At 36.3% G+C, this 11,553-nt stretch overlaps 2 protein-coding genes across 2 annotated transcripts; both read right to left on the reverse strand.

Annotated features, from left to right (window-relative positions):
* Positions 1-703: 703 nt before the first annotated feature.
* On the reverse strand, positions 704-1,794 carry LOC112181898. Its single transcript, XM_024320303.2, has 2 exons — positions 1,545-1,794; positions 704-1,191 (listed from the first exon to the last, which is right to left on the reverse strand). Exons 1-2 carry the CDS (start codon positions 1,720-1,722, stop codon positions 932-934), a joined length of 438 nt encoding a protein of 145 aa, XP_024176071.1. The 5' UTR covers positions 1,723-1,794; the 3' UTR covers positions 704-931.
* Positions 1,795-4,238: 2,444 nt separating this feature from the next.
* On the reverse strand, positions 4,239-4,652 carry LOC112164869 (putative disease resistance protein RGA1). Its single transcript, XM_024301209.1, has one exon. The coding sequence runs from the start codon at positions 4,650-4,652 to the stop codon at positions 4,239-4,241; it is 414 nt and encodes a 137-aa protein (XP_024156977.1).
* Between the last annotated feature and the right edge of the window lie 6,901 nt (positions 4,653-11,553).

Consider the following 11,553-nt stretch of genomic DNA (forward strand, 5'->3'; position numbering starts at 1 on the left):
AATTTTCAAGTTGTTGTATTTGCTCTTTTGCAAGGGCCTCTTTGCAAGGACCCATATGCAAGGAATATTCCTTGCATTTGTGTTTATGCAACGAATTTTTAGTTTTTTACAAGGAAAAAATTCCTTGCAAAAGACCTTTTTTCTTGTAGTGTTGGGTGAGCTTGGGCGAGAAGAGAGAGAGAGAGAGAGAGCGCGCTTGGGCGAGATAGAGAAAGAGAGAGCTTGGGTTAATTAGGGCTATAGATCGAGATGTTAGCGGGGAAATAGAAATAAGTTATGCGACGATAAGAGGAAAAGGCGTAACAATTGATTACAAAGTTACTACGGTAAAGATTTTCCGTCGCAAATGATGAGACTTAATTGCGACGGAACATTTTCCGTAGCAATAGAGTCTCAATTGCTACGGAAATCAAATCCATCGCAAATTTCCGAAGCGAATGCAATTGTTTTTAGTAGTGTTATGATAAACATCACAATATCATAGTTTGTCACATTATGAAGGGCCTACTTGGTGCGGTAATATTGGTTAACCTATATTTCACATTTTTAAATGAAAATAGTATGATTGGTAAAGTGGATGGGATCATCAGGTGACGTTGGATTGGATTCATGTATAGTAGTAGTATTAGCAAACAACGTACCATGATATGCTCCTTAATTTATGATTGATTAACCGATCAACTATTTAGGATTGGAATGCAGGTTTTAATTTCAAAAACTGCTTGCTCTTTATTCTGTATGCGTAGATAAAAAAATACAAGGACAACTATATATTCAGACACTTCTATCATCCCTATGACCAAAGGTACTGTCGTATTATAAGAAAGAAGAACAAAACTCCTCATCATTATTTTCAGTCATATCTCCTGAATATATTATTTATTGAATGAATATGATAATCAATCTGGATTGCGTGCGTGGAGTCAAGAGATCAATACTTCCAACGTGGAAGTGGCACAGCAAAGAGCTTCATGAGTCCATCCTTGCAATTGTACCCATCTTTGTTACCACTAGCAAAGTAATAAGGCCTCCATTGATTCAGTTCAACCTTAAAGCCCTCACCATCTCCTCGGGTCTCACTGGCCAGTATCTTGGCTTTGCTGAAGTCACAAGTTATGTAGCTCCACAGGTTGGGGAGCAAGTACACGCTGTAACCTGAGTTGGTCTTGCTTGGAGGATCATACTTGAACACTGCACCATGTAAACATATTAAGCAGAAAACAATTATCATTCATGTAAATTAAAGAGATTGATTAGTTCGATCTCCTGCAATTTCTTGATAGAGGATAGGTTTTAGTGTTTAGTTTGTCTGACACTATCGAAGTTATTGTATTGCAGCGTAGACTGTTGTGATCTTAACTAACAGAAAATTTGATCATATACAATTACCTACAAAGCATTACAAGGACCAAAGTTGAAACCCTAGCAAGCCAGAGAGATTCAGACCAACAAAAGAAAAATAGCAAGCTATGGAGATAAAATTTCTTCATAATTGGCATAAATCAAGTCGAAGGACTTTAAACAATTAATGAAACGGTACTAACCCAGTTCATCATTTATGTAAAAAGGACTGTTTTGGAGAGCCCAATCAGTGTAGTTGAAACCAAAACGCCAGCCTTCAGAACCGCCGACGACAATAGTTTTGGCCTCGCTCACTTCTAATAGAGAAGCAGTAGCTACAAGGAGAATGAACCCTAATTGTGCATTCTTAATCAAAGCCATATTTGTATCTCAAACTCAAACTGTTATACTCCGAAAATTCAGTTATAACTATTCAATTGGCTAGCTAGAGAATTGGTGTGAGAGCTTAAGGTGTTACGAGGTTTATATAGGAAATGGGGATGACTATAGAATAGCTAGCCTCTTTCTTTGGTTGGTGAAAAAATTGAAAACGTGAGGTTTTGTTCTCCACTGATTCAACCATGTTTTAGCAGATTCCAGAAAATGAATTTCCAATTCCTGATTCTCATTTGGTAATTACTGAATTGCCAAAATTCCGATTATGTAATGGGAGGGTAGAAGAGTAAACTGAGCGGTTGACAAGGAAGTTGTCCTAGTGTATTAGTCATCGTAAATTTGGTCGTTGTCCACCTAGAACTAGAATTCTCTGTAGTGGCTATGATTTGTTCAGTTAACACGAGGATGCAAATTCAACGGCCAACTATCCAACATAGAGACTCTCAGCTTTGCATGTTCAAACGTTAAAGCATTGGTATTCTTTTTGTTTTCGCATCCTAAATATTTCAACATGTATGATGAACAAAGCCATGCCATTTACAGACGAAAATTGAGCGATACCAACTTTGTTATTGCCACGGTTAGTAATACAACTTGTAATTAACTATATGTGAGTATGACATTAAAAGGATTAGTTTTAACTATTTCTTTTCTTTGATTAAGTACAGCCGCCATTCAAAATGGTTGTGTAGTCACATATAACACAAATGAGTGATATCTATCAACTCAAGAGAAGTCCGACGTTCTAGAATGGTTGGGTAAGCCCATATACATATTATAGGTAAGAGCATAAGTAGTGGGTGCTCTAACAACTGAGTTAACACAACTTCGTCAGGAATTATTTTTTAGTTAAATTTAGCTAAAGATGTGAAATATAGCTATTGATTTAACAATGTTTTTTTTTGAAATATAAATTCATTGAAAAAGATTAACGATTACAATCGTTTAAGATGGCATCCCTTATCATTTCGGTAAGAGCAGTAACAGCTATTTGTAAATAACATACTAAATTTTATCGAATTATAAACTGACATGTGGACAAAAGATGAGAGATAAATATAACTTTTGCTTTAGCTATGCAAGATTCTCTAGCTAAATATAGCTAGCCATTTTAGCTAAAGCTAAATTTAACTTGGGTATAGCTAGTCTGTTGAAGTTGATTTTTGCTTTAAAAATAGTTATATATAGCTAAAAATTGAATTTAACTAGTCTGTTGGAGATGCTCTAAGGGTGGGGTTCTAACGAAGATCTTTAAAATGAAAACTATATGAGGACTTTTTAATCAACGGTTGCAAGATCCACTTTTAAATCACATTTTAGCAAATCACCCGTTATGTGTTTAGATCTTCATGAGTAGATAATTTCTACAAAATTTTCAACTAAATTGAAAGTCGTGAAGACATTCACAATGGTGATTTATTATTTATCAACAATTGGATAGATTTGGTTTGTTTATTGATTTAATCTAGTTTGGTACTATCAGATTACCAATTTAGAAGAAAAATATCAGAAGTGATACACTCATGGACATCTAAACATCTAACAGTTGATTTGTCGAGATGTGATCGAAGAGTAAGAAATTTTGAAAAATGACCTTTTTTTTTTTGTTACTAAGTTTATTTTTAACCTTGCTTTTAATTTAGTTGAAAAATGACTATATAAAAGTTCTCATTTTAAAGGTTCTCAGAGCAAGTCCACCCGTTAGGTCACTTACGATTCACTATTTTTTATGATTATTTCCACCCTTTAGGTCACGGGCACAGTTTCCAAACTGACCTCCAAATTGATCCGATGACCCAATTTCATGACCTGCAAACTGATCTGGTGACCCAAGTCAGTTTGGAAATTGTGCCCGTGACCCAGAATGTAGAAATAAATACTAAAAAGCAGTGAATAATCACTGACCCAGTCACCCAACAAGTTAACTTGCTCTGATTAGAGCCTCTCCTGTATAGTCAATATATGTATTAGTTTTAAGGGACTGTGACGTACTAGAATTTTAAACCTCACCACACCAACAGAATAATGCAGCTCCAACACATTCATGGGGACAAAAAAATATTCAAGGAGATGGTAAGCCTACAGAATCGTGCAGCTCCAACTTCTGAACCACCATTACCTTGAACTGATGTTGCATCTTCAAATCCCTTCTCCTAGTAAATTAATTACAGTTACCAAGATTCAGACACCAAACTTTAAATGGAATCAGTAACTTGAATTAATGTATAGGCATTGAAAACCAGAGTAAGAAGATACAATGACTAAATAACTAATAATACTCTAATTGTGAAATGTGCACGCAATGCAAATGGTTACAGAGTAGTTGAATGGAAACTTATAGCTTGGTGGGATTTTCTGTACCAAAAAAGTAGGAAATTAGAGTAGTAATGTATAAACTAGATCGATTAAAGAAAATAAAATTCCATACTAAATGTAAAGATTCATTCAGAATTTGCATTTGGTAATTGATACCTTGTATTTGGGCAGCGAGTCATCAAACTTCATTCAGATTCAGATTTAGATTTAGATTCAGTTTCAGGCTCAGGTTCAGATTCAGATTCAGGTCGAATTGTGATGTTTGGGATGTGAGAAATGTTATGCCACTCCTTCCCCACGCCTTTTTCGTAGTCTTGTTCGAGAATTGGACAACGCTCGATCGTCAAAGTACGCAGTGTTGTTATCTTGTAGAGGAAGTTTGGCAGTGCTATGAGCTCTGGGCACTCGTATATTTCCAAGATATAAAGGAGAGGCATTATTGTAATATCAGAAGAAGAATCCTCCTTTGTTATTCCTTCCCAGTTGTACATGCTCTCAAAAGAAAGTCGTTCCAATCTGGGGAATAGAATTCCTGAGAGTGTTTCAGTTTCTTCTTCTATTCCCAGAAATTCAACTCCCACCTTTTCCACTTTCTCCATCCACTCAATTTCCAGAATTTCAAGCGAGGGCAATTTTCCAAGAGGAGGCAAAACTTCACAAACTGGCCAATAATGGAGATGAATTTTTCTCAAACTTGATATGTAGTTTATACTTCATTGTTTCATGTGAAATTCTTACTTTCAGTGACTACATGATCCATAAACATCAATTTCCATAGAGTTTCTTTCCACTTGTTTTTACTTGTTTCTGTTTAGCACTAATCCAAGATGCAAATAGATATGTGAAATGTGATTTCAATCTTACTTTCTTGATATGTTTAGATTTGGGCCAAGAGAGAGCAAGAAGGCAATGATGTACAGTGATATAGGCTGGTAAGCCGGTTGAATTGCAATGTCAGCCATAAAACTTTTGCCACTCCAGCTCGTGGACAGGTAATGAGTGTTAATGCATTTTCCCATCTTCTTTTCTTAGCGTTGTTGGTCAGTGAAATTCTTATGACTAATGCTGAGACTCCCTACTCCACAAAGAATTTTCTTCGATGCTTCATAAAGCTTTGGAGGGTGCAATAATATTGGAAACTTTTCCCAAGACTACTGTGGATGTTTTTGCATTGGTATTGGAATCTGGGGTAGTAAGTTTTCAATTCCATTTGTAGAACTTAAACATGTTTTATTTCAACTATTGCAAGTTTTGGTTACCAAGAAAAGACAATGATGAAGAAAAGAATGTAAAGCCCAGAGAAAAGAATTTAGATGGAACATATAAGAGAATCCCCTGCATGCCCATATAGATGTTTTTGTTCATGTATTGGTGCTTCCAGATTATTCCTTAACCACTTTTGTGAAACCTTTGGCTTTGATTTTCTCCAATATACAAGAACACTGCCACTAGCTAGATACTTGTATACAAAGGTGATGCATTTGTCCGCAAAGTCATGATAGCTACTGATACTTACTTGGCATTCCTCAGAGTCAAGTTTGGCGTCCTTGGAAAATCTTCTTGGGTTTTAAGTTGGACAATTGTGTTGTATATGTGGACATGTCAGCGGCACTTCATGAGTTCCACAGCTTTCTTTTGTTACATTGAGTGTAATAATGTAATTAGATAGAAGAAGAAGTATAATTCATAAGCAATTCTACTGAAGAGAGAAGTCTTTTAAGAATAGAACGGAGATATATAAATGATTTAATGTTAGAATTAGCAGTGCAGATCAGTCAGTGATTCGTTGTCTCATAAACAACCTAATATGATACAAGAGAGTGTGCAAGGCAGTAATATTTTTATTTTGCTTGCTAATAAACTATTTCCTTTCGGTTGCAGGTGATCTTCCTGTAGTAATATCATGTGCTAGTCTAGCCCTAGCAGATGTAGGGATAATGATGCCTCAGTCTCTGTGGTATTCATCTACTCCAGTCTTTTTGACTTTCTCTTGACATTAAACATACAACAAAGATTTGGCTTGTTATTTAGTTTGCAAGCATGACGTTTGTTCGTGCATAACCTGGAACGAATGCACCTATAGAGAATTAAAACTTGAGAACATTGCACATGAAAAATGTGATTTCTGATCATCGTATTGTATTTGATCTGTTCCTTTGGCATGTCAACTACATATCAAGTTTACTAGTAAGTTGCCTCCCTTAACTTATAAACTATACCTTCAGGAGAAACCATATACATTAATACTGTACTAAGAATAATGTCACGCTTTCTTGTAAGAGCTACTCAAATATCTATAGCATGTGGTCTGTTACTTGAACATTTTTTGATATAAGCTATTAACGCATTTATAGTTCTTAGAAAATATATAAATCAAATTTATATAAGTACAATAGAATATGCCTTATAAGTGCGCTAACGTGCTCTCTTAAAATTTTGTGCTGGCATAGCATTTTATATTATAGTAATGTCAAAAACTCAAAGGTGAGGTATATAGCACTGACAATTCATATCATTCCCACCCTTTACTATTTCCCCACAGTTAAAATTTCTCTCATTAAATTCGATTCAGAACCATCTAGCTGACTAGCTCATTTTAGCAGATAATTCTTTTACCTTTTTTTTATTTATGGGTAATTTCCCCCCACCTTGAAAACATAGGGATTAGGTTAAAAATTACAATTGAGGACGAAGTCATAACTTGGGTCAAACTCATAAGCTGAAAAATATTGCAGTCTGAATACAAAATGAGAACAGAAATTGGGATAGGATGTAAAGCAAAAGCAAAAGCAAAACCACTAGGGATAGTGCGTGGGGCGATAGAAGGGCCTAGGTGGGAACCCCCCAGTCTAGCTTTCGAAACCCCATGAGAGCAAGTCCACCGGTCTCTACTTGACCGGGCACCAGCTCAGAATTGATGATGTGTTGCCCAGCTGAAGGAATTTTCATCTTCCACCGATGGATTCTTCACCAGCCAAAACTTGGCTTTGCATGACCAAGGCGAAACAAAAGGGCAAGGCCCTGACTAAACTCCTGACCAGTCAAGCAAACGCTCCAACTCGGCCCACCCCCCACGTGGTTGACGTCAGCCACTGACTCCATCTTACCAGACGCGCTGGAGAAGAGAGTGGACTGCACGGAAGAAGCAGGAGCCGCCTTTCTTCGTGGGGGTCACGATTTTGTCCTGTAGTGCTAGACAGGGACGAATGGTACTGCGCCATGTGTCCAGCAGCCGTTGTATGAGGAGAAATTTGATTCCAACGGTCCTTTAAGCTGTATGAACAGTTAAAATCGATGAATAGTTTTGACCGGTCAAGAAAAAAACGGGTGGAAACCCATGTTCAGTGGCAGTGAATAGTAACTTGACTGGTCGAATTCTTGACTTCTTGACTACGAGTGAACTTGCTCTGAGGCTTTGGTGGCCAACTGGTGGTGAGGTCTTGTGCTTGTTTGCGTTCCTGCCTCATGGCGATGCAGTGAATTAGTCCGGTTATGCTGGGATACCTTGCATGGGTGTGTGTTACCTAATCTAACAAAGGCTAACCCTCTAATAAAAAATAAAAAATAAAAAACAAAAAACAAAAGCAATAAGACTCACATGCACCATGTCTTCTAGCTGTTGGCGATATTGTGGATTTTGTAGCATCCCTATCAAACAACATCTAATTAGTTTAATGAATCATATGCTACGAGGTAAACATAAAAGTAAACAAACCACCCCTCCCCAATTCCCCAACAAGTGGCTAAAACAAAACAAAAAATATTTTAAAGAAGAAAAAGTTCTACAGATTAATCACTACTAGAAATATTGGCTTTAAGGACATCCTATAAGGACACATTTTAATTCATGTGTCCTAGTAACTTTATGAGGACGAGCTAAAAAAAACAGGAGTTGCCCCGCATTTTTTTGTTTAGCTTTTTGACATCCCCCCCCTGTCTGCGTCTGTACCTCGTCGAATGAACCGAACCAAATTGAAGCTCATATTCTTTAGCTTTGGTAAAACAAATTCATTCACTACCTATGGATAATTCTCTCTCGTTCTCGATATATGCTTTTGATTCTGGGTAAAACAGTTGTTGGCACCGGTTCATAATTCTCTGTTGGCTTGCTTTCACTAGTATTCTAAATTAATGAAAGATTGCTGCTGCCTCTACATCCTTGCACTAACTCTGTTTTCTAATTGAAATGCCCTATTTCACCTAAACCCTTGTTTTCTCCCGCAACCCCTTTCTCTCTTTCTTCGATCTCGATGTCACACACCAAATTGCGTTTCAAAGAACTTGGTGGTCACTGGGTTGACCTGGGTTAGGAATTTTTCTTTCTTTTTGGTATCTCAATTCAGTCTTCTCTATTGTCGATCCCGATTCAACGGCCGGCTCATGGGTGTTAGGCTAGTCCGTTGGCGTGGGAAGCACTTGATCGAAGCAGCAGTTGCAACATGCTCCCCTCCACCTCTGTCCCTCAATCTGATGAATATGGTGTGTAACGTCTTTTGATCTTGAGAATCTTCACCTCAAACTTGGGGTTATAATTGGTGCATTTTTTAACACAGGTTATGTTGAGGAAGCAACTTATAAAGATGAGGTTCGTACGTATTAAGGAACATTAGAAATACTGGTATTAGTGTTTCATTGTTTAATTGTTGTTTCATTTCATGGTAAGATTGCAGTTTCTCAAAATATGGGTTGGAGGTGGGCAAGATTGACATTCGAGATTGTGGTTTCATATCGTGGTGGTTCCTTTGATGGGTGGCAAAAGCAGTTGGACCTCTACACTATCCAAAGGTGCTAGCTTTGATAAACTGTCATGTTGTTTTGTATTTGTAATTGAAGCACTTAGTGTTTGCTCTTACTGTGTTTGTCTTGGCTCTAATTTGAGTAGAAAACTAAGCGAGAGAGGGAGAGCAAATTGGGTCAAACTAGATCATGGAATGATCATAGAGGATCTTAGTTAGCTAAAAGGGTGAACGTAAAAGGAAGCAAAGTTGCAGAGATAGATTCATAAAGTGTGTAACTATTGGGATGGAGCTATTGGAAAAAATTCCATGCTAATCTCTTATACCAGCAATAGCTTCCCCACTGTAAAAAGCAAGGTGTTGATTTCGTCATAATTGATAACTATTATGTTCAGTTTGTTTCATTAATTTATGACATATTTATTCTGTTTTCTTTCTCCAAATTTTGTTATAGGATTATGTGCCTACAGTGTTTGACAACATCAGTGCTAATTTGGTGGCGGATGCACAGTTAACCTTGGATTGTGGGACACTGCAGGTAATTGCTCTGTGTGGGTGTTTGTGATTTAGTTCTTGAAGCTTAATATGTGAGATAACTAGCTGGAGCTTATGTGAGATGCTATAGGCCATTTAGAAAAGATAAAATTTGATTTTAAGCTCTCCAATGTAGTTAGAAGTAGAAAAGATAACTGGCTTTTGTTTTCGGTTTTCGTTGTTCCCCCGACACAAACTCTACCTTTTGTCTGCATTGATTATGCTGAATTCATCAAGGTTTCTGTTTATCATTAATTTATAATATGTAGTTATGTATGTTGCTGGATTAGTTGGATATGGATTTCCACCGATTTTGTTTGTTTCTTTGATTGAGCTAATTCCTTTACGCTTTGTTGTTTTGCAGGCTGAGCATCTTACTGGGTTTGTTCTTTCTGTATGTTACAATACCATGCAAGCTCTTTTTCTTTATTTTATTTTTTTGCTTGTTTACCTTACAATGTTCAAAGAATAGCTTCACTATTTTAATTTGAAAGAGAATCAGTCAACAGCTACCTTGTTGTTATATAAAGCTGGTACATTCTTAATACTGATATAGCCTGGGGTATCCCAAAATGCTAAAACTCTACTTTCACTTTTTCCTGGTACAGGATAATCTTGTCCTAGGGTCAATTTATTTTTCCACTGAATGCATTTCAGAGTTTGGAGTTCTTCTAATGTTGCTCCTTTTTAGCTTATAAACTCTATTCTCATTTTGTACCTATGATCTATGATTCCTCTTCTTTTTCCCCACGTAGTATGTTGCATGATTTTATGATTATCATAATTTATTTATTTTGGCCTATTAATGCTTATTGTCGTGATGAAGAATGGGGAGGGTATCAGGTTTTTTCTTCTTTCTTTTTCTTATCTACAAGAAGTTAGTAAGCTTGCATGAATTCAATGGATGGATGGACAGCTCAAGAAATTATTGAAACTCCAGGCTTACTATTTCAATCTATTATAAATAAGGTTAGTAATACTATTTCAATGAATGGATTTACTTGTTATTCCTTCTATCTAGCTTACTGTTGATGTTATATCTAGTAATCTAGCAAACTGTTTTATTTTATATTTTATTTTTATGGGTGTGCATGCATGTCATCGAAATTCAGTAGCATTATCTACAACATTAATTATATGGTATTGATGGAATAGAAACACGTGCGCGCCCGCGCGCGCACACACACACACACACACACACACACATATATATATATATATATATATATATATGTACTGGTGATTTTGATTACTTGTGCATGCTTACTGGGTAGCTTTTTTTTAGTGTAATATCCACTATAATGTAATATCTATTGATCATTTCAGTTCAAGAGAGAAAACAGTTACATTCAAGAAGGGATTGATGCAGTTCGAGTAGAGAGCGCAGAGCAGGTTGATGGATATATCCAAGATGAAGTAAAATAGTTGGCATGTTTGCAGATTTCTTACTTCTGGTATTATGAAGTTATATATATGAAGCCTACTCTATTGGAAAGTGTGGCAGCAACTTTGAATTAAATTGGTCTAGTAGTACATTTTGGATCTTTGTTCTCCATTAATGAGATGGACTTGTGGTATTTGTAGATTACTTGTCTTGGATCTTGGACGTTTATTGGATGTCTTCTATATAAGATCTCTATATAAGTTCTCATATAAGGACTTGTTTTATGTGTCATCTTATTCATTTTTAATAATATGAGAATGTAGTTTTTCTGTCCTTATGTGGATTTAAGGACTCCATTTTCAGATCTTTGAGGACATAATTTTGTGTCCTAGTATATAAAAGAGGACACATATGGCAATGTAGTTATAGTGTCTTCTTATGGATTTAAGGACTCCATTTTCATATCTTTTAGGACACAATTTGTGTGTCCTAGTATAGAAAAGAGGACACATATTAGATAACTATGAGGATGCAATTTAAGTGTCCTCTTATGGATTTAAGGACACCATGTCCAAAGCTTTTAGGACACACAAACTGTGGCCTTGTATAGAAAAGAGGACACATTTCCAGTGTCCTTGTTTGGTACTTATTAACTCCCGGATAGAGGACTCTAGTCCTTATATGTATTAGAGGACACTGTTTTATGTCCTTGTATCATGTTTTTCTAGTAGTGAATGAATAGGGTTAAATTCTTAGATAAAGCTGCATAAATGGACTTACATTTAAAAGTAGTGGGATTCCTCATCCCTCAGGTAGATAGCTGCAAAGATATTAATACAATTAACC

The sequence above is a fragment of the Rosa chinensis genome, chromosome 1 (genome assembly GCF_002994745.2).
Source record: "Rosa chinensis cultivar Old Blush chromosome 1, RchiOBHm-V2, whole genome shotgun sequence".
Taxonomy (NCBI): domain Eukaryota; kingdom Viridiplantae; phylum Streptophyta; class Magnoliopsida; order Rosales; family Rosaceae; genus Rosa; species Rosa chinensis.